Raw genomic sequence first — 27,500 nt, forward strand, 5'->3', positions numbered from 1 at the left:
GTATTTAAGACACCGATGTTATTAAGTTGCAAGTTCGTTCTCTGGGATGAGGAAACAATGTGTCAAACTTGAGTGTTTCTCTCGCTACGCTGGTTAGTATTCAGGACACTCGGCGACCGATTACAACATTACCATATGAAAAGCGCTGGAGCACTTTTGGAATACAACAGACACTTTGTCGTTCCGTGCCAACTCTTAAATAAATGTTCTCTCCACAACAACAAAATCTGTCAAAAATCACATTAACAGTAGCCTACTTAACAACAAATGGGTTGGATTTAAACATTAATGGGAATTATTAAGCTGGTCCTTGCAGTATTGCACTGATGGCTAGAACACCATGTCAATCCAAAAGAGAGTGAGAGGAATCTAAATTTGGCTTTGCTTTGACAGATTGACTTTGGCGCAAGCAAGTAAACCGTCCTTTCAATTCTCAAACCACGTGACATGCAGCGCACAGTCTGGAGATAACTGACTCCAGGCATTAAAGATTTGCAAAAGAGTATTATCTTTATTTCCCCACCTGGGTTGAGTCTCACAAGGGTCGGCAGTCTGAATTTGCTGACCACCAGGTCCAGCGGCAGCGCCACGGCGCTCCAGGAGATGTCGGAAATGCTCGCCGAAAACTTCTCCATCTTCTCCTCTTCATAATTGAGCCAGAGCCGCGCAGACAGTCGCCAACTGTGACAAGCAAACTCCACTGGATGTATGGGGGACGAAGGCACCGTCGACTCTCGCCATGTTGAGGGAGTGAATAAGCTGTGTGCTGTAGCAGCCCGATGGAGCCGCGCGCTCTTTGGGACACCGCTCTAGCGCCACCCTCCTCACGCGCACAGCGAATCACTGACCCAACGCTGCGCCTATACATGTAAGGTTAGCCTACAACATTGTATTTGCTTGTAGGCACCTATCGCCTCATCCTGTATAATAATTTCTTTGTCTTAAATTAATCCCTAGCATTTAAGATTGGTTGACTTTTCTGTAAGTAGGACTAGCCCAAACAGCAGGGACAAGTAAGGTCCTAGTCATCAGTGTGTCAGGCCTGTCTGCTTCTTTCATTCCCTCACGTGTTTGGATTTCCACGACCCTTTCCTCGTTCCTATCTAGATGCTCTAACCGGAAGACATTCATATCCCAGTTCCTGAAGGCAACCTGGCACTGTAGATGTTACTAACCTGAGGGGCTGGCTGGAGCTGAGGATGTTCATGGCAACCTTGCACTGAAGCGAGATGAAAGGCAGATCAACGGATGTTGTGGCTACTGGATCATTTGAATAAGCTGATGCAGATCTGCAGTACCTGACTGTAATAGTGAATTGGGATTGTATGCTTATGGGTAAGTGTAGCCTATGCCACCGCTAGTTCTCTTACCTCATTAAACTCTGATGTTTCTTTTTAGCATTACTTTAATTCAGTTAATAAATGATTTCCCATGCCATGTTAAATTAAGTTATATTCCTAATGGAGAGAGAAACACTACTCTTCCCAAAGCCCATTTCATTTCGGGTTGAGAGATGGTCCCCACTGCCCTCCCCTGGACAGCTCAGCAAGTTGAATCGCACCTGTAGTAATGAAAATAACCACAGGGGGGCAATAACTGCTCATGTTATGACACACGTCTTTTCATCCAATGTCTTGTACAGTGTAACCTATATAGAGTTCCTTTAAATTGTTGTGATGGTGAACGTTACAAAATATGGCATAGCCTATATTTGCCTTGAGGCTTGGTAGACTAAGTTTAATGCTATGTCCTAAGGCTTAAATCCAGAATGGGCCATCTTACAATGGGCACATGTTGACAAATAATAACCCAATCATTCCACTTCAGTAAAGACAGTCTCGTGTATGTTTGTGTATTCCAGTTACACTGAACAAATAAGAAAGTAGTTATTCATTAAACAATAATTATTGAAAGCAAAACATAGCCCTGTGGATGCTGGATACATGTCTATTCTTCTAACAGTCAGGACCACAAGTGACCCATAACTATGAGATGACCTTCTGACAGTCAGGACCACGAGTGAACCATAACTATAAGATGACCTGACTCCGGAAGAATCCGTGATTTGTGACCATCTTGTGCATTTTCTGTAGCCTGGCAACACCCACCTAGATCTCCTTTCAAGGAGATAATGGTCTGAAACACCATAGCTCACTAATGTTTCCATTGGTCGGTAGAATACCTGCCCAGTGGTAACCGGAGGGTTGCCGGTTCAAACCCCGACCGGTAGGCCACGGCTGAAGTGCCCTTGAGCAAGGCACCTAACCCCTCACTGCTCCCCGAGCGCCGCAGGCAGCTCACTGCGCTGGGATTAGTGTGTGCTTCACCTCACTTGTGTGTTCACTGTGTGCAGTGTGTTTCACTAATTCACGGATTGGGATAAATGCAGAGACCAAATTTCCCTCACGGGATCAAAAGAGTATATATACTTATACTTATATACTATACAATCAGCGACGATAGGGGATGACGCTATAGTTTCAAAATCGGAAGTAGCTGTGGTAAACAATAGTAGCAACGCCTACTGCAACAATAATTGCAGTCGGAAGAAGGTGTACATTTATTTACACCAAAGTCAGGCCCACATACATTGTTATCTGACTGTTTAGGTGAAGTAGGAACATTATGAATCCCATTAGCCCAGCCTAACCAAAGTTAGTGCAAAGTCTACGCTCACAGTGTTGGAAAGGTTTCCAAAATGAGTGACCAGACTATTCACTTTGTGAATGAGTTTGGTTTACCAGGCTATAATTTCTGGAGAGGATAGACATTTCTACTTGACAAATTAAGGCTGTTTGGTGGTCGTCCTTGGTCAGGTCAGGGTTAACCTTTAGTCATGCATACAAATTGCACCAGGCAATGCTGATGGGGACACCCCATGTGGCAGAGATCAGGAATTACAGGCAGGGTTCCCACTCTAAGTCAAGTGTAAAATTCCATGACTTTTCCCTGACAAAAACCTTGAATTTTCATGACGTATAATTAGATAAGATTTCAGAGCAGCATTCAAGAATCTTTCACTTTTTTTAGAGCGGAATATGAATAAATGGGCATGGAATAAACAAAGTTGGGCTAACTATCATCATTCAAAAAAGCCGTAACGCTCATAACCACATATACACCAATTATGTGTGGGAAATAGATTTGTGTTTTGGCAAGTATATTCTAAACTACTACAACAAAATGCCCTGATATTCCATGACTTTGCCCCAAATATGATACAATTCCCTGACTTTCCATTTCTGGAATTGACTTTATCAAAATTCCATTATATTCCAGAAATTCCATGACCTGGGTTCCCACGGGTCATGGAATTTCTGGAATATAATGGAATGAAAACTCTTAGGGACTTTCTGCACAAGGTTGGTAATGTCCAAACTGGTTATAGACAACGTTTTCAGCTGATCCATTCTAGAGAGCAAATGACCAACTGGCATGGACTGAAACTTCCCTTGAATTCCCCTAAATGTTTGTCTTTGTCTGTCTGTGTGTTTCCAGTTGTCACCAGAGGTGTGGTCTAACCAAGCAGGAATCCACGTTTGAAGTGAATGATGTCTTCAGATTGGAACTTCTGGAACAACTATAACTACTTATTCACAACTATTATGTCCCTCTTTTCTATAATGGATGACAATAAAAGCACAACCATTTTTAACTTAAACAAGCTTATTTTTAATGGATCTGCAAAATCGTTTGAATTTCCAAAGAGAATGCCCTCCCCTCCCTTTTTCCCATATCAGAGATCTCTCTCTTCTATTTTAAAATGTTTGCAGAGTAGGCGACATCCCTGTCAAGAGAACCAACCAAGCAAACTTACAAAAGGTCTCTGACCAAAAGACAATTGAGCATGCAAGGTAAAATAAAATAAAAAAAATAAAAAATAATAATAATAATAATAATAATAAAGGGAAAAAGCAAATTTAATGTAAATAAATTCAGAACCAAAACAAAAATGAAAAAAAAAAAAAAAAAGATACAGAAAAAAAATAATACAGATTAATAAGGAGTACTCAATTATATTTATAAATTGTAATAATGCCATTCTCTTAGTTGGAGCAGGAGAAATTCAAACGCTTCTGCACCGTCGCTGTGTGCTCCAGGCCTGGAGTCCTGGATGGGTGGTAAGTAGGGTGTGAGAGTGTACAGGAAAGCAAGTGAAAGGTGGGGGATGGAGGTGCTTGGGAGGGGAGGGGGGGTATTTTCTGAGCGGGGGTAGATGGGTAGGGGGTTACCCCGGTGGTGGCTGGAGGCTCAGGATGGGGGTAGGTGTGGAGAGGGGAGGGGGGGTATTTTCTGAGCGGGGGTAGATGGGTAGGGGGTTACCCCGGTGGTGGCTGGAGGCTCAGGATGGGGGTAGGTGTGGAGAGGGGAAAGGGGGGTATTTTTTGAGTGGGGGTAGATGGGTAGGGGGAGGGGGCTCCCTGTAAGGCACCTGACGTAACACACCCCAGCTGGAGGGGGAAGGACAGAGGCACCCCCGAAATGTCACCTACAGCTCACAATGCAAACCCCACTACTGTACAAAAGTAACCAATGTGTTAAATCCTACTAATCGTTAATATCATTTCATAACCTCTGTGTCATACTATGTTTTAGACCAATGGAGGGGAGGGAGAGTTTCCTTAAGGGGAGTCCTTGGCAGGAGTCTCGCTTTTAATAAAAAAACAAAACAAAAATGAAATGCGCATACTCTAGCCGACACACACACACACACACACACAAACAAACAAAAACAAAAAAAATGTAGTGGTGAGTAGTGAGTCGTCATTTTTTTTTCTTCTTTCTTATTTGAATGGTTTAAAATAAAAGACAATAAACAGGACATGATTTCTCTTTTTATCTACACAGCCTTTTCCTTCTGAGGAATAAAAACCAGATCGTCAGCGAGCAGTGATGAGCAGAACAGGAAGGGTGTTAGAGAAGTGGTTTATTTCCAGAGAGAAAGAGCGAGCGAGAGAGAGAGAGAGAGAGAGACAGACAGACAGAAAGACACACAGAGAGAGATGGAAGGAGAAAGACAGAAGAGAGGGAAAGAGCGAGAGAGAGAGAGAGAGAGAGAGAGAGCGAGAGAGAGCAGGTGAGTAGGCAGATAAACAGATGAGAGCAGAGGATTGAGGGAGAGGTGTTAGAGGGAGGTGAAAAGAGTGAGTGAGAAGAGATAGAAACTGTGTGTGTGTTCGTGTGTGTTGTGCATGTGAATGTCAGTGTGTGCGCCTATTTTTTGTGTGTGTGTGTGTGTGTGTGTGTGTGTGTGTGTGTGTGTGTGTGTGTGTGAGAGAGTGAGTCTATGTGAGGTTGTTCAGCTGCAGCACTTGCTCTTCCACCCTGTGACACCACCTCCACTGCTGATATCCACATTTTCACTGTTGGGCTCTTTTACGGGCGTCTGAAACACAACACAACAACGGCATGTCACTTAAGAACACACAATGGACACACACTGGCAATACAAACACAAACTAGGGAATCGACATCGGTTACACACACACACACACACCAAGACAGACATTTTTATGTGTGCAAAAAATACCACATTTGTTGTGTACGGAATGGGCGTTACTGAACGATATGCGGATTAAAAATCTTCTGAATAAATAAAACCCTTGCAAAAGAAAAATGTGTTCTTACTATCGTGCCAAATGTTTATGAAACTGAATGAGGCTAAATCAGACATAGTGGAATGACAACAATCAAATCCCTAACGGCTCACACACACAGTTGCGTGCGTTGCAGTGCTGGAGACACATCCCGTCCACTTTACATGGGCTTACGTCATCTGTTGCCGAACTGAATTGTGGGTCCGTTGCGTCACGTTGCTCCCGTCGCTTGCGTTGAGAAGTTCAGCTGTTGCTGCACCGACGGACGGCACCAGCTAATCAAGCCAATCGACGGACGGCACCAGCCAATCAAATTACGGTTATACTTCAAGTCATTTGCATAGCTACTAGGGCTTTGACTTTTGCCCAAAAATCATATTCGAAGTTCGTTTGATTATTAATATTAAAATTCGAATATATTCGAATATGTATTAATAATATTTTAACCATTAAATGTCTTCCGTAAGACCGATATTGGTATCAAACTTAAGTTCTATTTGTTCTGTCCACCAGAGGGCAGTGTATCAGTCAATGTCAATAGACTACGTGCACGAAAGGCTGAGTAAATGCGTGTGTCAAAATTGTTATTATTGAGCATAGGGCTGGGCGATACAACGATAGCGATATGTATAGCACATGTAATCGATATCAATAAAAAATACGTTCGATAGAACATTCATAATTAAAAGCAACACACACCTCCTGCCTTATGTTGTCCATAAATAAAATAGGCTAAATATATCTTGCATTGTAGTATGTCAAACTCTACCAGAGTAGGCGGTAGAAGTAGGCCTAACGTTACCTCAACACAGACTCTCCTTCCCCCGTGCACTCTCTCTCTCTCCGTCTCAACAAGCGCATCCCTCCTCAGCATGCACATGTAATCCAAACATTAATCGTGCAAGACGACTGGCTGAATTGCTATTAAATCCGGTTAGCATCATTAGCACGCTACACAAATTTGTTCAAAACTACTGCATTCAAATTGACTGCTAAATTCTAATCATCTCAATCCCAATGCAAATGGAAAAGTATTTTCCAAGACTCAAACGGGCCTGTCCCAAGGAGAAAAAGTATTCAATTGAAACTTAAACACACGTGGGGAAACTGAACAGTCTAACCATAGACTATGATAAACTAGCAAATTAAGCTAACGTTACTTTGTTTACAATATTTCCAGGCTTCAACCAGTGCTGCTTTTCATTCAGAATTATCTGCACATTTATTTATTTGAGTGTTTTTAATGATTGTGTTGCCATTTCTTTTCCCTCTTTGCTTTGATTGATAACTAAGGTGATTAAAATCAGAGGAAGGTTAAGTTTAAAATAAAAATGTCTATGTGGGAGCTGCTCACTAAGCGCGAACCAGCCAGGATGCTAACCTACAGGAGCCCAGATGGCCAATAATAGCCTTGCTAATGAGCTCGCGATTTCACTTCAGAAGGCGTGAAAAAAACCTCGGAATCTGAATTGAAAACAACGTTTAGGCTACAACCAAATACATTTACAAAAAAATATTTCCATAGGCTACAGGTTCGAATATTAAGAGATCCCTAAAATGTGTTTGAATATCTTTAATTTTTAAAATAATCATTCGAGGGAATTCAATTATATTCGAATAACGAAGTTCGGAGTCAAAGCCCTAATAGCTACCGTCGGGAACACCCACTGGCATGCGTTGATGGAACGCAACTGTGTGTATGAGCCGTAATTCAAGCCATTTTAGGCTCATGCAAGGACCCATTATATCTGATATCAGTGGACTAAGATTTTGATATAGATGTCACAACTTTTCAAAAGTTGATGCATACAAAGATATTTCTTTCTGATATTTGATGTGGAAAATGTATTTAAGTGTTTACTACTACTACTTTTTCTACTATTTTCTATATATTGAGAACATATTTAAGGAAAGACATTGATGGATTCCTGCAATTGTATACAAACAAAACTCTACACCCAAGTCAACTTCAAACACACACACACCTTTCTGAGGATGTCTTCTGCTAACGTGAGGAATGCCTTCTCGATGTTGATGTTCGCTTTTGCACTTGTTTCAAAAAAACGGATACCATGCTCCCTGGCAATCTAGAGACAGAGAATGAACAATAGAAACAGAGAGAGAGGTCAGGTCTATAATAAGCACAGTTGCACATCAGCCATATGTGGCAGGGAATCAAGTGTGTGTGTGTATGTATGTGTGAGAGTGTGAGGATAAAAGTTGATTGAGCACGATTTCAACCACAAACAAGACAGACATATAAACACACACACACACACACACACACACACACACACACACACACACACACACACACACACACACACACACACACACAGGTGACAATCATTCATACTCAGACAAGCCCTGTTCCTGATGGATGGCATTACGTAGACATGACTAAGCGACAGCAGTATAGAACAACCTAATCCATCTCACTCGACTTTAAACTGTCTCACTGTGGCATTTACGTTTAACTGTCCGGACTGCATGTACCCAGACCTACCACTCAGACATTGACAAAAACAAGGCTTTGTATATATTGGTGTTAAAAAAAAAATAGGCTGTCCTTCAGAAAGCACGGGGCTTGTGTACTTCATTTCTGTTGGTTCATAATTAAGCTGAGGTCATAGAATGTTCAGAGGCTCAAAACAGTGGCCATCAAGAGTCACTGCTGTGAAGTAGCTTCAAAGAGGCTATGAAGCCTCTCATATGTGAGAGTAAGAGTGTGTGTGTGTGTCTGGCCAGAGAACATGAGAATCGTTGTGGATTGGATTTCCACTTGGAGTGATTGTGTGTTCTGTGCAAGTGTTTCACAACCCTCACACTTGACCCTGGACAAACAACTCTAGTTTGTAAACACTCCTTATTCATGTGACTGAACTTAAAACGGTCAGACCCGGCGGCTAACACACACACTGAAATGGAGGAGAGGGACAGGCTGGGCAAGACAGATACAGACACTCACACACACACACACACACTGAAATAGAGGAGAGGGACAGGCTGGGCAAGACGGACACAGACACAGACAGACAGACAGACACGGAAATGGAGGAGAGGGACAGGCTAGGCAAGACAGACGCGCACGCACGCACAGACACACACACAAATGGAGGAGGGACAGGCTAGGCAAGACAGATCGCTGCTCTTTGGCCTCCTAACAGTATTTGAACACAGCCACAACAAGAGCAGACATAAGCCTCCATACATAAACAAAATTCAGACATGGACACACACACACACACACACTCACTCAGTATGACCTCACCTGTTCCCCCTTCGCCTTTGGTACGATTCGCTTGTCCTCCATGTCACACTTGTTGCCTAGCAGCATTCTCTCGACGTCTTCGTTTGCATGCTGAAGGGGGGAAAACGAGAGGATTCCAGTAATCAGCACACTCATATGGAGGTCGTCTCCAGGAACATCAAACTGCAGGAATTCACAAGCCTCATAATTTCCATATCTGTTCCACTGCCTCACTTTTTTTTGTTATCTCCACAGTTCCAGCGTAGTGGTGTCATCATCACTAATGTGTATAAAAACTGACACTAGAACGCTGAACGAGGTCTCCTGTGCGGTGGAGGCTTTGAAGTCGCACATGAACACATTTGTGAGTGTTAAAGCAGCACTAAAGTAGCCTAGAAATCTAGGCGTACATGTAAGCAAATGTAACTTCCTGCTCGGGCTAGTCTAGCAACTCTCCGTTGGCTTGCGAGCTGGAAAAATTACACTTTGATAGGGCCAATCACATCGTGTATAGAGTCGTTAGGCGGGCTTAACATAATGATTGATGGCAGAGTTGAAACGGTTCGGCGTGAATTTCCTGCTACTTGAAAACAAAGAAGATGGATGTTGCTGTTGGCAAACAGTGCGACACGATTTAATTTTTTTTTAAGTTGACAAAAGTTGACTCATGAGTTGTAGCCAGGGTAGGAATTTCACGGCAGCCACGACGGTCGTTGCCCCTTGCGTTGGCCGTGATGCCCCTTTGAAAATCAGAGGTTTACAGGCCACGGTGGCCTTGGTGCCCCCTTCTTTCAATATTCTGCTTTGCGTTCTACTAATAGCGATTTTTATTTAGCCTATGGCCTGTCAAAATAATCTTAACATTCACAGCGCAAATTAATTTAGTCTTTTACGCAGTGACAGCGCAAAAAGAAAGTGCGTCCAAATTCATCTATTATTCTCAGTTGAACTACTCGCGAAGTAGCCTACTCATCACACAGACATCACAAGTATCACTTGAAAGAGCTTTTTCTTAGTTTTTAAATTATGTTAGCCGCTAATTGCTGTGGTGAACGGTTCGCGAGAAAAGTAAATAATATAATTCAATTTAATCTTATTATTTAATTCTACTGAAGGTTTTGCGTCCATCTCCCTACCCATTCATCTCGGTGGAATACTTCACGAACCCTTCGTTTAACACGTGACAAACCATATATCACAATAAACAGCAGACCTTACCGAACACAAAGGTGTAAAGCAGTCCACTGTACAGTTAGCCGTTCCAGAGTAATCCAGTTTTGAATTTGCAGTAAATTTCGACATGCATGGATGTCTCCAAATTTGGGCTTTAAGTTTTACAATGTGTTTAAATTGTTCCACATGATTTCATAATGGGCCAAATACAAAATAAATGTTACAAATATTGCCTAGATATCAGTAAATCAGAGGACAGCTGACTAAGAGTTTGTGAAAGTAGCCTTAATGATCACAAAATGCTAAGCATGCATCTAGGCTATTTGTTCAATACATGATTTCATAACAGGCCAAATATAAAATAAATGTTAAATATAACCTAGATATCTGTACATATTAGATGATCAGATGATTTACAGTTCTATGTAATATGTCATGTTTTTGTAATGTTTTATACAGTGATGCAGGTCTACTGCAGTGAATAGGCTAAATACAACTTTGATAATTTTTATAGCCTACTACTGTATAGTTAACTTTGGCCTTGGTGCCCTGACGTGGCCTTTGTGCCCTCCACCAAATATGCCCAACTGAAGGCCAAGTGGCCTTGCCCCCAGAATGGTGAAATTCCAAGCCTGGTTGTAGCGCTATCCTATTGCGTGCAGAGGGAATTTGAAAGACAACAGATTATCCCGCCCCTCGGACTGAGCACTGCGAACGGTGAGTCCCCACATCCTACATTTTAATGTGGGCCTGGCTAGCACTAAAGAAGATTTGCTCTCAGGGTCCCCCTGCAGTTCAGAAGCGCAGTAATAAATTAATTAAATGTGCGTCTTTGCCACCAACTATAAACAGAGACTATAGAGGGAATGCACTGAATTTGTTTTAAGTAGCCTATTTGTACTGTACAGTCTATAGCATAACAGCTCTTTTCCGTTTCTATTGCGGGGGGTGGCAGTGGTTCCTACCCAAACAGCAATGTCCTATGGCTATTTTACAAGCGATAAGACCTGCTCATAGTGTAGCAGTAGAGTCGTTTGCCCTATTAAGAGTTTATGTGCCATCAAAATGATTCTGGAAACATTATATTAAGGTAAAAAAACTCTTTAGGGCCCTTTAAATGACAACAAAATATTATAAAATAAAATAGACTCTCAACTTGAAAATTTGAGCAATTAGTAAAATAAGTCACCATTGCCAACTATGCTGCTCATCCGAGACAAGTCTGCAAGTCAAGGCTGTTAGCAAATTACCTTGCTGTACTGTCTCTAAGAACAAAGACCTGCGCTAGAGAAACCTAAGATAAATGTGGTTACGCCAATGCTAAAACTGCAGTCGATGAAGACTACTGATCACACACACTGTCGTCTGTGTCTGGTGCAGTCCAGTCTGACCAATCAGAGCTCACCTCGTCAATGTTCCGCAGCCACTTGCTGATGTTCTCAAAGCTCTTAGCGTTGCTGATGTCATACACCAGCATGATGCCCATGGCGCCTCTGTAGTAGGAGGTGGTGATGGTATGGAATCGCTCCTGGCCTGCCGTGTCCCTGTAAACAAACAAGTAAACAACAACATGTAAGCAACACATAAACAACATACTAAATACACCTAAGAGATTTGGCAAAGAAAAGCAGGTCCATTTCCCTCCCCATCTCTTCTCTGCCTTTGCAGAGCAGACAGAAACCACACACACACACACACACACACACACACACACACACACACACACACACACACACACACACACACACACACACACACGCACACAGTGACTCACAAAGACAAAAACTGTGTGTTTTTTCACACACACCTCACCACTAAAGTCTGTTCCTCATTGATCAAAAAAATAAACAAACACTTAACAGGAAATACCATATTTGCTCAATAAATGTCCACAATGCAAAATTAATTCTAATATGAATCTGCCTAACTTCCCTTTAATTGGCTGTTGGCATAACACACACAAACACACACATTTTAATTACAAAAGCAGGTCGTTTGCCCCCCATATCCTCTGTGCCTTTGCACAGATGGACACATGCATTTGAAGTGAAAAGCATGTGTGAGAGCGCCTCGGATATGAACTCGTGGACGCAGCGAGCAGCTTTGCCAAGCGGGAGGCTTCTCAGGTCAGCCGCTAAACAACACCACAACACGTGGCAGTGAGACGCAGCAGTGTTTATTCATGCCAGTCAGCAGATCTGACAGGTGATGGATGACCTCACATCACAACATTGCAGTCTGCCCACACTTGCTTGTGTGTGTGTGAGGGTGTGCAAGCGGGTTTGCATGTGTGAGGGTGTGCGTGTATGTGTGTCTGTGTATGTATGTGTGTGTGTGTGTGCGCGTGTGAGTTTATGTGTGAAGGTGTGTGTGTATGTGTGTCTGCATGTATGTATGTGTGTATGTGTGTGTGTGTGGGGGGGGGGGGGGCTTACGACCCAGGGCACTGTGCCTTTGAAGACGCAGATTTAAGAAAGTTCTTTGGAAAAGTCAAATCAGCACTTAGTGCCTTTTAGCAACCAAAGTACAAATTAGTAATGAACTGTGAAAATAGCAGTCAACAAAACAGGGCCAAACACGGTCAGTGGGGTTTGTACATGCCCTTTCCCAGCAGCAAACTACTCACCATATCTGTAGCTTGATCTTCTTTCCTTGTAATTCAACTGTTTTGATCTTAAAATCGATTCCTGGATAAAAAGACAAATAGCAGGACGATTAGAGAATCAGTAAGCAGGAGTTGAGTGTGTGTGTGTGTATGTGTGTGTGTGTGTGTGTGGGCACGGTGAGGATAAACTGGTTGGCATCACAGGATTGATTGGCGGTACTAACAAAGAGTACTGGCATATGCCATTGTGTTTAGGGGGTCAACCGCTGTGCGTTTGTAAGGGCTCATACAGATGTCAATATCTAATAGCTCTCCACAAGGGTGCATTTAAACAAATACGGACCGGTAAAAACGAGTCAAAACTGACACTAAACTGGGGTTTTTCCCAAAACCACTAACTTGCGCAAAACCATAAATTAGTTAGCAACGATGCCGTTGGGAAACGCACCCCTGGGTAGGTGGTTCACCCAAGCAGTCTCTACCACACTCAACAGCACTCCCAAGACACTCCCCCTACTAAAGAGCATGGGATCATGTCAGAGAGAGCCATGCAACTGCTTAGGAGTAGACCATCAAGATCTGTCAGACTCCACATGACCACAATGCGACTGGTACAAGTGACTGGAAGGCCCTGGCCCTTTATAGACCACTACAGCAGTTAACGATGCAAACTAGCGGTGCAGAAGCAGCTTGGTCCTTGTTCTGTGGCACTAGCCTTTGGTTTTGGTGGAGACACACCCAAGCAGCCTCTGCCACACCCAACACACACACACAGGGGGTGGGGGGCTGTGGTGCAACAGGCTACAGTGCCAAGTGCCCACGGGGACCCAGGTTCGAGTCCGGCCTGCAGTCATGCCACCCCATCTCTCTCTCCCACTCCTTCCTGCCTATTTTCACTGTCCTATCCAAATAAAGGCAAAAAGCCCAAAAAATATACTTAAAAAAAAAAAAAAGAAAAAGAAAAAGATGACTACAATGCCACTGGCACAAGTGACTGGAAGGCCCTGACAGTTACGGACTACTACAGCAGTTACCGAGGCAAAGTACAGTATGGTAGCTTTCTAGCGTTGCAAAAGCAGGTTTGTCCTTGCACTGTGGCATCAGGCGGTGGTTTCGGTTTTGGTGGAGGCGCCAGTTCTGAGTCTGGCCATGCTAGCCGGCGCTGCTGGAGACTGGCACGGTTGGCACCATCTTCCCTGCGCTCAGCATCTCCACTCGGCCTGACTAGAAGCCTCAGGCTCCACTTCCTGCTCGCCGTGAGGCCACACAGTAGAGTCTTTCACAAACGAGAGGCACATCAAGTGTGTGTGTGTGAGTGAGAGAGAGGGGAGGGCAGTGTGAGCAAGAGTCATCCTTCAGCTGGAGAACAATAGTGTGCGCTTTCTATTGCATTCAGATCAGATAAGAATATTCTGCAGAGTCATATATATATATATATATATATATATATATATATATATATATATATATATGTATGTATATGTGTGTGTGTGTGTGTGTGTAAGGTGCTGCCACAACTGCTCAATCACTCATCAGACAAACTGAAGCCCATGAGCTAAATAGCAAACAACTCTGACTCACCCTGGACCACTAGCTGGGCAGTGGCACAATCTTGCTTTACCCAGAATTATGACCTGCAGGTCATGAAACCTTTACCATTTGTACTCCTGAATTTAGCATTTCTATTAAACTAAAGTGACAGACATTAGAAAAGTTGCATGAGGATAGCGAACGATTTATCAACGTACGTGCGAACGATTTATCAACGTGTGCTTCTCAGGAAACAATCGCGTGACCTCAGTGAAACGGTCAATTCTACTTCTATACAGGCATATCTTGTGGGCAACATCATTTTTGACCTACAATTTATCTTTTAAACCCACAATTTGAACTACATCAGCATAGTACACAGACCATACGCACAAAGGTTCTTAAATACTTCCTACATTACCCAAAATCCTCTGGGTCACACTGACTCTGCATTCCACATTAATTATCAGTCCCCGTTTGTTACAGCTGTTTCACAGTCAGTCCCAGCGGCCAGTCTCACTAGGTGTGGTGACCAGCAATTGGAAAACAAAGAAATCCAAATCAGTTTACATGAGTCACCCTTACACAACATTTGAGTGTTAGCCATACCAAGCCAAGACACAGGCAGAGAGAGGAAAAGACAGAGAGAGAGAGAGAGAGAGAGAAGACAGGAGGAGAGAAGGGGGGGGGGGGGTGTCAAGGCCAGATGAGCTCAGCAGGGAGAAGAAATCAAGATGTGTAACACTCCACTCCGCTCACATAGCAGGGGAGCACAGCCAACTGCTTAAGCAACGGGAGCAATCAGACCTGCGTTTCCACTAAAGATTTCTTGACAACACAAAGAGTAGGCTAAGGGAACTATTGTTAACATCACATAATGCAGAACTAGAAACCGTAAAGGGGTGATATGTCGGCAACCTTTTAAACAACGTTGCTGGGCAATGCCCTGACTGTTTTTTTAATATTCTATTAGAACGCTGCAGAAGATAATCACTCATGATTGAAGTTCTCACATTTCATTGCCCAGTGTCAATGGGGAAGTACCCAATCACTCAGCAACACTGCCCAGCAACATTACTCAAAAGGTGTCCCTGTGTATGACTACCTTTAGGGGGGGAGGTCACAGCTCTGTTTAGGCTCACAGTCTCTCAAAAGCGCTCAGCTAGAATAGGGAAACCCCCTATGTAGGGACCAAGAACTCAAACTGGAGTGTGGGTGTTGGGGATCTTTGGGGATGGCATCTAGCACAACACTTCTGTGACATTTACCCCTATGATGGGTACATGCCCTGCAATTTTTTCCCTCTTCAGCCAGGAGTCTAACGCTGAATGAGCACTGACGTTCATTTCAAGTGGAGCTCAAAAGCTCTCTAGTGGAAAAACAGTGACTGGATGTCAACAGAGGCTTGCTAATTCCCCATAACCAAGAACAAACAGTTTAAGGCCTAACTAGGGCTGGGCGATATGGCAAAAAAAAAATAATATCGCAATTTTTAGTCTATTTCACGATATACATCTTGATATTTTGAAATTTTATCAAAAGGACTTCATGAATTCTCACTTTCACCCTGTTAAAACATTCTTGGTTATTCACAGGTGGTTTCTATTTTAAATTTGCATGTAAAAGCAGGGGTGAAAGTAATTTTGAATTCTTGCCAGTAGCCTACTATGAAAGTTTCTCATAGGGGAAAGTGTGCATGCAAAACTATCAACACACCTAAACAGGGTAGGCTACATCAATTGTTTTATTTTAGCCTATTTGCAGGGCATTCATAACGGCCTGTTATTTGGCTTTATCATCCTCTATTCTTCTTTCCCTGCCTTCTTTGAAAGGCCCCTCTGCCTATCCACTCTTCAGGATAAACCGTTAACTCACTTCTCTTTTTTGCATGGCTTCATTCTTCTTCATAACTTTCCAAAAGAATGTAGCTTGTTTTAATCTGTCACTGATATGTCTCCATATGAATGATGATGGCTTACATGGGATAGAAGGGTGGTGCATGCTTTATTGCGTGCATGCTTAATTAGTCGTTTGGTTGTTGGTTGATAAATAAGACACAGTTGCGTTTTCGTTTTGAGACACATGCACTCATGGACAGTAGTCTAATCTGCCCAAATGCACAGACCTCATAAATTTAATTTAAAAATCAATCTGGAGGGAAGCATAGACGAACATTTAGCACAAGAAATGCATGTGTGGAGAGTGAAATGTGCGCATTGGCGCTGTCGTTTTGAAACAGTCAGACGTGTACTAGACATAGACAGTAGTCCTTCTGCCTAATGCACGGATATCGTTGTAACTTTAAGATTTGAAGATCCCTTGCTATTCCGATTCGTTTTTCGTTTCATGTAACCAAATCAGAACTGCTTCCATCTATTAACCTAGCTCATTGTTGAACAACACTAGCCTACGCTACTCATAGGTAGAAATGCTACCGCTGCTTTTAAACTGAAAGTTCACTTCTCGTCTACTACACCTAGACGTCACACCCTCATCTGAATAGATTGTTCAGGATTGGTTGGGGATTGTGTGATGTGCGTTGTTCACGTTGTTACTTAGAGGGAGGGGGAGAGGTTAAGAGAGATAGGGATATGAAAAGGCGAAGTAAGTGTTGCCACTTAAAAAAATGATGGTGAAATACTCGATACAGCAAACTGCGATGTATCGAGTATATTCGGTATATCGCCCAGCTCTAGGCCTAACTATTCTCGGTTCTGATAACATCGGTACCCCAAATGTTTGGGAGCATTCTGACAGAGGCAGTATTCAGTTTGTCGTGTAGCAGGCACTAGGGAAGTTAAGGAGAAACAACTGAGATTTAGTCTGAAATTATTCACATTCCTCTGGTCAGAAACAGATGGATTTCTGCTAAGTCATCCAGCTGTTTATTCAGTTCAGACAAACTTTGGTCAAAGGAAGTGAAATGAAAAATTAACCCTTTTGTATCTGGGCCCATACAGCTGGAAGGGCTTTGCCTGATTTGATTCGGAATTGATGAAGATAATAACTTTATCAAGATCTTCCAACAGCGGGGCAGAGACAAGACAGCGAGGATGGACCAAAACACAAAATGAAGAAATTCCTGCAGCAGGGAAAGGCTGTCAAAGGATGACGTTTAAGAGGCAATCCAGTGAAGGGAGATTGGGGCATGTGACTATGGCTGAACTGGACTTAACAGTGTTACCATTAGACAGATAGCCATTGAGAGGCATGTGTTCTGGAGGAAGGAGTTTCTCACTGGTCGTTCTTTTCAGAAAAACTTGCGCTCTGGGTGAACATGGCAATTCCCTTCCCCACCCTCTCGCTCTCCCTCTCGCTCGGTCTGAACGGAACCATTCCTCAGAGTGAGGTCACGCAGTGTGAGAGTTACAGCTGAAACCCGAGCTGTTCACACACACAGAGGAATGGAACGGAGGAGAGCTCAGAGCTTGGGATAGCCAATCAGAACTCGACCCATGAGCCTCTGGTGTTCCAAAGGGAGGAAGTGGCCATTTAAGCAGGAACTGGTCAGGGGCCATCAGCTAACATCAGCGCGCACGCGCACACACACACACACACACACACACACACAATGTTACACACCCAAGCCTGACCGCGCTCTTCAATTCGTTTCTTACAAAATGTCAGTTTCTAGGCAGGATGGAGGACAAGCCCTGTTGTTAGCGAGCTGAACAATTCCACACACCCAACCCCCTTTACTGTTCACTTCTGACAAGCGCCTTCTTCCAACCATCAAGTGAGGCAACCCCAAATCCAGAAGAACCCCTGCGTTTCAGGGCTGACAGAACCGTGACCAGGCAGACAACACATGGCCTCGCCTCCTGACGGTCTGTAAGAGCTTCCTTCTGCTCATCGGCCTGTTTTTAACACTCATTCTTCTGAAGCTGACAGATGGGGGTGAGGAGAGAGAAAGCGAGCGAGCGAGAGCGAGAGAGAGAGAGAGAGAGAGAGAGAGAGAGAGAGAGAGAGAGAGAGAGAGAGAGGCCTGGTGGTAAACACATTCCACCGCTCTTCTACACCGCGGCCTTTTAACGCGGAGGGCACAGCGGGAGAGGAGGAGGACAGGAAGTTGTTCAGGAGGAGAGTCGCTCCGCAGCAGGATGTGTGCATGTGTGCACTGATCCAGAGACTGTAGGGCAGCTCTAGAGAGGCGCAATGCAGGACTGTGAGGCCTTTCATCATCAGCTGGACCACAGATTTTTCACCAAACTGTTCCCGGAACAGCTGAACACCCTGAGACTCAGTACAAGGGTTTACTAGCAGCTGCATCAAAGAGGATCCTGTAAGGAGTTTATTTGCCAGGGCTGGTAATCATCTAATCATCAGTATAGAGAGGACTTAGATGGTTGCATGCCATGCCACACAAACACGGATAGCCCAATATTGTCAATAGAAAATCTTATTTTGATTTCAAAGATCAGCACTTGAATCAGCAGAGAGGCAGCTGTTTAATTAATTGTATAGGCCTAGATATCATCCTCCACCCCGTCACATATATCCTGAGGTCCTGGTTCGGCAGGGCATGTGCCAGGGTTTATGACACAGCATTCTGACCACACATCAGCATCCACAGCACTCCACTGCCATCACAGGGGCCTTGACATGAATGAAAGAGAATATCCTGCGCAAGTCTTCTACCTCCCTAGCTTCGCCCATGTCATCCATGTACAAGCCCACCACACCACATCCGCCATCTTTCATTCAGTCGCTCGAATGTGGGCACACAGGAGAGAAACGTGTGGGCTGAATGATGTCATTAAGTGTCCAGGCAGCGCAATTAGTAGGCCACCCCTTGGACGTGGATCTCCGCAACCAGGTTTAGTTCCATAAATCACTCAGTTGAAAAAATCAATCTTGCTGTAATAACCATATCATTACAACTTGGCAGGTCATCGGTTTGATGTTTTGCGACTGAATGGAGGCTGTGATTGTAACGCGAGTCACCTCAGTGTTCCTGGTCTTTTATGTCAGGGGTTCCCAGATGTACCCTTTCCAAAGCCATGTCTTGCAGAGTAGGTTCTAATAGCTGATCATAGATGAGTTCATATGAAGGATATGAAATGAAAATCTTACAGGACACACACACAGTAGAGAATGCAGTGTTACCACCTCTGTCAGCAGCAAACAGTCTGAGGCACAAACATACTCTTAGAACATGCACCAACTTGCACCTCTGCAGCTCAACGTGAGTGAATACACAAATGCAATGTGATGGTACGAAGAGTCTAGTTTGGGTTCAGCCTTTCTGCTGTGGACAGCCTGGTGACTGTAGGTCTGTGATCATCTGATGACCAGCAGAGATGAGCAGGTAAGTCGACACCAAGTTCTCAGCGGCTGTGGGATGGGCTCTGTCCTGCCAGGCATTCCAGGATTCCAGGATCTTGTTTTCGTGATTGAGATTGTGAATTCCCAGCATTTCTAGTTCCCTCTGGCATGACCGAGATATTCTGTTCTCATTGCAATCACATGTGAATGTGGCTGTTGGATACCAGAATTAGTGCTTTCGATGCTAGCTTTGCACGGTTGCTCACACACAGACAACTCTGCAGGAAACACACACACACACACACACGCACGTTCCATGGTGTCTATTTGGTGGGGCCCAAACGGACAGGAGGTGCAGAGAGTGGAGTGGAGCTGGCTCCAGCCTTCCTGTGGAAAGTTGAGCTGCCGTGAGGATCCGAAGGGGAGTTTCCGGTGAGTATTTTAAGACGCTGAGCAACTGCAGCTGCATTCTCCATGTGTGAGCAAAGGTATGAACGCAGTGTCAACCAAAGCGGAGACCGGGAAGGACAGAGAGTGGAGAGAGACACAGAGAGGAGGCCATCAGATCTTGGGGAACACGGGATAAGCAAAGGGTGAGCAAAGGAATCAAAGAAGATGAGAATGCCATGACAAAGACCCTCTTAAGAGGTACTCTAAATGTTGTCTTCCCTTTGACACTACAACGCAAGACCTACTCCAAACACTAGGCCTGATTATGAACTTCATCACCATGAGAGCCTCTGGTTCTGTCAACCCAAAGGTGTAGGTTTTTGAACATTCTAAGTTCCACAACAATTGAAGGTTCTAAAATTCTATGTTGAATTCAATGAACCCAGATATTCTTTAGAATGTTCATTTCTCAACATTCCCGTCACACCGGTGTGACGGTACTCCTTTAAGGGTTAACAATTACGCCAGCCTGGCCCTAATTTAAAGCCTACAGATGCTCTCAACCAACACCTCGAACTAGAAATGTGACACTTTACTAGATTCAATGGAGAGTGACACACTACAATATGGGGAAAACAACACAAAAACAAACCACTCATAGGCCGAGAGATTGCTGGTGAGAGTGCAGCTGCTCTGCACAGACACTAAAGTGGATGTCCAACCTGACAAATTTTGAAATTGTGACCTAATCATCCTGTCATAACTCAAACACACAAAAGTCCCTTTCCATTCATAACCATACTAAAAGGATCACTCTGAAGAAAATAAATCAAAATCCTTTCTACTAAAATGTAACTTAAGTCAGAACTATATTCAGAAACACTGTACTCAAAATGAATATCCAAAAATATCAGATCTCGCTAAATGATGACCATCATAAGTCAGTGGGATAAACTAATGTCTCCACCGTAGTGTTGTCGTAATCACCTTAACCCATGACAAAACAACATTCAAATTTCACCTACTGACATCAATACATGTCACACAGACTAACTTCTCTTTAACAGAGAACTTAAAAACAATAGGCCTCATGGAAACAACCCCTTTCTAAAGGCCCAATGCTCCTCTTCGAACTCTCTGTTCACATCGACTAAGGATCCACTTAGTTGTGACGTTTGGTCATCATGCATGTACCACGTTATCGCATAAACATGGTCAAAACAGACAGACAGACGCTTCTTTCGGTGTATTTAGCAATCATAAGACTGGCGTGACCGTAGTTTACGCATGCGTCGAGGCGAGAATAATGACGCCAAGCTAATGAATTGTTTATTATGGTTTTGGACAAACTCACAATAAATCACGCCAGTTCCTCGCACGTTCATGACGTTCCAAACATTGTTAGCGTTTACTAATGAAGTAATTAGACTGTTTATATCGTGGTTACAATAGGTTCTGTTCAACTTGACAGCGCAATCAGAGGGCTAGGAGGGCCTTGGTAAGGCTGCGAACTTGGAAAGTGATAGCTAACGCTAGCCAGTTAGCCGGAGAGCTGGCTAGTACTTCTTCATTACTGGCCAGCTAACGTTAAATCGCTGTTTAAATGCCGTTGCTAGTAGAATGACTGTTTATGCCACCAACTCTACTGTATGATTTCAGTTCAGTTACACATCAATGTAGAATTTTGATTGCAATGTGATTTATTATTCTCAACAACATTTAAAGTTGAATGGCATTCAGTAAGATAGCGTTCATTGAATCGTTCATGCAACATCCGTCATGGGCTAAAATCACACAGATTTAGCTAAATAGCTAACGGTACCATGACTAGCTGCCTAGTTGAAACTGCAAAAATAGGCAGGTTGAAATTGGAACTTACCATGGCAGTATTAACATTACTTTTCACTTCATGTTAACAGTCCTAGCAGTGGACTGAGCCAAACGGTAACACTATTTTGCTTTGTTAGCTGCAGAATGTTAAAACTAGTCATCAAGCAGGTCCACAGTTTGCAAACTTGAGTGGAAACCAGGCCTCTTTGTTAGCTCGCCAGTGACAACCTTGTTTGCATACCAATTGTTAACATTAGATGGCCGATGGCCAGTTTGATCGAGATGGGTAAAGCCAAATGTGGTTCGGATGAGTCCAGTAGTAACGGGAAAGCCGTGTTAGCCTACTGTAAGCGATCTTGCCAAAGCACACACGCCCCGGTAAACTCACCTATGGTGGAGATGAAGGTGGTGTTGAACGCATCGTCGGAGAAGCGAAACAGCACGCATGTCTTCCCAACACCAGAATCTCCGATCAGGAGAAGCTTGAATAACAGATCGTATGTCTTCTTCGCCATTTATATAAAAAATGTAAATTTACTAATGTTACTATGTCAAAATCCACTTCGGGGACCAGGTGAGCAATCGCCACGCTAACAAATCGAACAAACAGCTTGATAAATTTGTAGAAATCCTTGTTGATATTTAGCTAGCTAGCTCGCCTTACCAGGTTTCAATCAATACCATAGCACTTGAGTGAAGGGTGTTGATGATGATAGCTTGCTAGCTAGCTCACGGTGATACCCGCAGCCGTGCAGTTGGCTTGTCCTGTTGTCTAAAGAGGGAGCTGGATTTTCCTCTTCTGTGAGATATCCCTTTTCCCACTCTTCCTTTCTCCCACACAGTCGGGACAAAATGGCTCCCCTCAACCCGACTTACTCTTTCTTCAAACTACAAGCGAGCTAATTCAAATTCGTGGCATACCCCTTCATTCCAGTGACTCTGGATTAGCAGTCCGGGAGAGTAAAAGGGTTTCGGAAACAATATTTTGGAGAATAAACACCCTTGTTATCCTGATTATATCTCCCGAATTGTTTGAAACCGAAACATAGACGACCGCCGTCGCCTTCGAATGGACCCACCAAGGCGACACCCTAGTTTATTGACACGCCTCTTTCCCGCCTTCCATATCATACACCCACATGTGATTGGCTTGTACTGCTGCCTTTCAAATGCAGCTCTGCTTTTGATTAGAAAGTTGGTCAACCGACAAGGGGCAAGAGGGCGTTTCTGACGTTACAATGTATCAGGGGCAAATGTTTGTCAGAGTCCGATCCGGACATGTCGGCTCTCGTAGCCTACTGGCTGCCTGGTGTTCTCCTATGGTGTTCTCCGACTGATGACTGACTCAGCCGTGTGGCACTGCCCTGCTATATAATACCTCCATGTGCCCTGCGTTAGCTGGCAGAACCCATCTGCATGAGAAATTGTGTCACGATTTTGCCAACTGATGTGGTGACGAATGTACTTAAGTTACATGTATGAGTCAAACTGAGTGATGTCATCTGGCAATAATGTAAGAGAGGCCGGGTGTGTCATGGATTAAATTGTAGGCCCTGGCCTAGGCTAGCCTACAAGAATATTGATGCAGTGTAAATTATTGAGTTGCCTCTCGCTGGCTGCAGTTACTGTACACAGCAATGCAACCTGCTGTTACATTGCAAGAACTGTAAGGGTTTTCACTGTGTCAACAACATTTTGTTATTCATAGTCTATTAATTACACATTACACAACGCTGGTATTTGCTTTCCATGAGCAATAGAATAATTTGGCCGAAAGGCCTACTGATTTAACAATGAGCAGAGCCTGAGTAAGCAACTTATGCTGACGCTCTGTGTGTGAAGCAAGTCCACACAGTGGGTGTGGCAAAAGAGATAGGCCTACACTTGCAAGTCTTTAACATCTGGTTTGGCCAATTGCTCAGAGAGGTCCTCAGAGGTTTGAGCTAGTCCAGGCCCGAAAGCAAAAGAACGCGTAATATGTTTTTATTTATTTATTAACCCTTAAAGGTGTAGGTTTTTGAACGTTCTAAGTTCCGCAACAATTGAAGGTTCTAAAATTCTATGTTGAATTCAATGAACCCAGATATTCTTTAGAACGTTCATTTCTTTAAGGGTTAAACTGAAATAGTTATTTAGGCAGCTGTGCATTGACACAGTACATTTTGTTTTAGTTTACTCTCATACGTGATGCCTGGTTTAACATTATTTGGCCGAGACCCTGCAATGTTATAGTTGTTACAGCTTCCACTAGCAGGCAGGAATGCTCTTGTGTTAGAAGGCCTGTACGTGGATTTGGTTAGTTGTATTTTAAGTGAAACATTGCAAAAATAAAGCTAGCATAATTAACATACTGTGGTGTCCCAACAGTTTCTAGATGTTATCAGTCAAGGAGAGTCCAAAGCCTGTCTAGATATCTCGGGGCACTTCCTTTGTTCCTTGGTGCCAGATCTTCTATTTATCATGGTTGGCATTGCAACCCACGGATACACCGATGCCTGGGTACAAGGGCTTGATAGATAGATAGATAGATACTTTATTGATCCCTAATGGAAATTCAAGAATAAAGTATCTATCTATCTATCAAGCCCTTGTACCCAGTAGTAGTAGACAGTGCTCTGCCAACAGAATACAAGGGGCATTCAGGTCTGTATTTACTTCCTCTTGTTGCAGATTTAATGGTTAGGTCTATTTCTTTTTTATGACACAATAGGCTAGACAACTTGCTGCCTCTGTGTCATATCCTTTGCTTCTGTCTCATCTCAATTCACACTGAATAAAACTGGACATCTTTATTGCATAATTCAGCAACTGAATTGTTTTGCTTAATGCAAAAAGCCAACGAGTTATGCCCTTGCATGACATTTTGATTTCTGTGTTTCTTTGCGATGTCTTCGCTCTAGATTTTATTGGGCCAGACGATTTTACAGATTCTCCTTGAATTGTACATCCATGGTGGAATGTGCATAAATTTTTACATTTACATTAAAAAAACATAATTTTGAATTACAGCTGTGAAAATGAGTCTATGCACCGGATATCTAAGGAACTGACACTAAACTGAAGGAATACGTGCAGTGGAGGCGATGATGTTCCCCCTACTTTCAGAACTGGGTTTATTGTCGTTTTTTATTATTATTATTACCATCATCATTATCATCATCATCATCATCATCATCATCATCATCATCATCATCATCATCATCATTCATTTTTATTTGGCTTATAGGCTACCCTGGGATGAGAAATAGTAATAGTAGAGTTCATGACCGGGTTTACTGTGACGCTTTCTGAGGTACGATACTGCCCTCTGTTGGTGAATGTATGATATAGGCGGTGTTATAACTTCCCAATCTGACCAGTAGATGGCAGAATTGTATAATAATTTACCATGCGCTTTTCCCCTTATTGGATTATTTATGATATTATGGGCATTAATAGGTACATTGGGCTATTTCTCATCTGGACTCTCGAGTATATCCTACTGAAGATGTTTTATAACCCACAAATAAGTCTAAAATAGCTGTTGTTGGATAAGATCCGGACTGAAAGGAAATGGTGAACAATTTCTTCAGTTAATTCTGCTATTTTTTTGTACCGTTTTCTGTTGCCGAATGACGCCAGTCTTGGCAAATATATTTTTAAAAAATGTCTAATGTGACGCGGATTAGACTGGTTTGCCAAAGCCTTGTAGTGATTGGTGAGCAGAAGGGCAATTAAAACTCAGTTTCCCATGGTTCAACGATGGTCCGTCTGCAGTGATGTAAAAAGGACTTGCTTACATGAGACAACGTAAAGTGTGCGTATGCGTACGGGTTGGGTTGTGTCTATTGGCGTTTGTGTGTATCTCTGTGTGTGTATGCGTGATCTAGCTCTCATTGGGGCACGGAGCCGCCGCATCCCCCATCGCAGTGGCAAGAGCAGCTGCATCGCCGACTCGGGCTGGGCTGCAGCGGCGGAAAGCCAAGGCGTCACCGACATGCACGGATTATCACTTCACTGCTGTTGAAACGTGATCTAAAGGGTGTTTACGAGCGACAACGTGTGTATGATTTCATTCATTGGTTATTGTGTGCGGCTAGCGCTGTCTTTTGTTTATGAAATTTTCGCAGCAGAGATTCGGGGGGAGAGTAAATATGCTTACAGTAGACGCAGCAAATACAGTCTACCATCGCGTGATGCCTTATGACAGCTGATTTGATCAGTCTCGTGAGCAAGGTTTCAGATTTTTGTTGTTGACACCCCGGAATCAAAGAAGAAAATGTCCAAAACCAAGAATTGTGAGACGGTAAAGGTGGTGGTTCGGTGCCGTCCGCTCAACCAGAAGGAGGAGGCGGCTGCTTACGAGAATGTCGTTGACATGGATGTAAAATTGGGACAGGTCGCGCTGCGGAACCCCCGGGCCGCCCCCGGCGAGCTCCTCAAATCCTTCACCTTCGACGCAGTGTATGATGCCAGCTCGAAGCAAGGCGACCTGTACGACGAGACTGTACGGCCGCTCATAGACTCAGTTCTTCAAGGCTTCAATGGCACCATCTTCGCCTATGGCCAGACTGGCACTGGGAAGACATACACCATGCAGGGCCAGTGGCAGGATCCGGAGAAGCGCGGTATCATCCCTAACACGTTCGAACACATATTCACGCATATATCTCGCTCACAGAACCAGCAGTACCTGGTGCGCGCCTCCTACCTGGAAATTTACCAGGAGGAGATCCGGGACCTTCTCGGTAAGGACCACAGCCGCAAGCTGGAGCTCAAGGAGAACCCGGATTCGGGGGTCTACATCCGTGACTTATCCTCCTTCGTTACAAAGAATGTCAAAGAGATCGAGCATGTAATGAACGTGGGCAACCAAACGCGCTCCATTGGTTTCACAAACATGAATGAGCACAGCTCGCGCTCGCATGCCATCTTTCTCATCACGGTGGAGTGCAGTCAGATGGGGCCCGATGGGCAAAACCACATTCGGGTGGGCAGGCTCAACCTGGTGGACTTGGCAGGCAGCGAGCGGCAGGCCAAGACCGGCGTCCGGGGAGAACGTCTGAAAGAGGCCACCAAGATCAACCTGTCACTGTCAGCGCTGGGGAACGTTATCTCAGCGCTGGTGGACGGACGCAGCTCACACGTCCCTTACCGCGACTCCAAACTCACGCGGCTGCTCCAGGACTCCTTGGGCGGCAACGCCAAAACACTGATGGTGGCCACCCTTGGGCCGGCTGCCTACAACTACGAGGAGAGCCTCACCACGCTACGCTACGCCAACCGCGCCAAAAACATCCGCAACAAGCCGCGCGTCAACGAGGACCCCAAAGACGCTCTTCTGAGGGAATTCCAGGAGGAGATCGCCAGGCTGAAGGCCCAGCTGGACAAGCGAGGGGTCTTGACAAAGGAGAGAAAAGAGAGGAAGATGAAGCGAATCACAGAGGATGGGGAGTCTGATGGAGAGCTGAAAGATGAAGAGGAGGAGGACGAGGAGGAGGTAGAGGAGGTAGAGGAGAGCAGTGTGGAGAAGGAGGCCAGGGCCTATGTGCAACAGCAACAGGCGAGACTGGAGCAGGAGAAGGCAGCCATCATGGATGACCGCAGCCTGGTGGCGGAGGAGAAGCACAGGCTCCTGGAGGAGAAGGAGAAGATGGTGGGAGACTTGAGGAAGGAGCAGGAGGCCGCCGAGCTTCTTACCACTAAAGTCAAGGTGTGTGTCTGTCTATGTTTGTGTTTGTGTGTGATTTTGTGTGTGTGTGTGTGTGTTTGTGTGTGTGTGTGTGTGTGTGTGTGTGTGTGTGTGTGCATGTGAAAGAGTGAGTGACAGAGTGTTTATGTGTGAGTCTGAGAATCTCATCTATGTTTGTGTGTTGAGTGT

General features: G+C 44.1%; 3 protein-coding genes across 4 annotated transcripts in view; 1 reads left to right on the top strand and 2 right to left on the bottom strand.

Moving 5' to 3' along the window:
• The window catches only part of gareml (GRB2 associated, regulator of MAPK1-like), a 25,938-nt gene extending 25,078 nt beyond the window's left edge, over nt 1–860 (bottom strand). The window contains exon 1 of the mRNA XM_042094853.1: nt 524–860. Within this exon, the coding sequence (XP_041950787.1) occupies nt 524–635 (112 nt within the window). The 5' untranslated portion in view covers nt 636–860. The remainder of the gene's footprint in view (nt 1–523) is intronic.
• Nucleotides 861–4,822: 3,962 nt separating this feature from the next.
• Nucleotides 4,823–22,747, bottom strand: rab10 (RAB10, member RAS oncogene family). Its single transcript, XM_042094845.1, has 6 exons — nt 22,029–22,747; nt 12,647–12,707; nt 11,426–11,564; nt 8,869–8,958; nt 7,583–7,684; nt 4,823–5,386 (listed from the first exon to the last, which is right to left on the bottom strand). Exons 1-6 carry the CDS (start codon nt 22,153–22,155, stop codon nt 5,300–5,302), a joined length of 606 nt encoding a protein of 201 aa, XP_041950779.1. The 5' UTR covers nt 22,156–22,747; the 3' UTR covers nt 4,823–5,299.
• Nucleotides 22,748–25,364: 2,617 nt separating this feature from the next.
• The window catches only part of LOC121711266 (kinesin-like protein KIF3C), a 21,144-nt gene continuing 19,008 nt past the window's right edge, over nt 25,365–27,500 (top strand). For both annotated transcript variants that reach the window (XM_042094681.1, XM_042094682.1), the window contains exon 1: nt 25,365–27,332. In XM_042094681.1, the coding sequence (XP_041950615.1) occupies nt 25,899–27,332 (1,434 nt within the window). In that variant the 5' untranslated portion in view covers nt 25,365–25,898. The remainder of the gene's footprint in view (nt 27,333–27,500) is intronic.

The sequence above is a fragment of the Alosa sapidissima genome, chromosome 6, assembly GCF_018492685.1.
Source record: "Alosa sapidissima isolate fAloSap1 chromosome 6, fAloSap1.pri, whole genome shotgun sequence".
NCBI classification, from domain to species: domain Eukaryota; kingdom Metazoa; phylum Chordata; class Actinopteri; order Clupeiformes; family Clupeidae; genus Alosa; species Alosa sapidissima.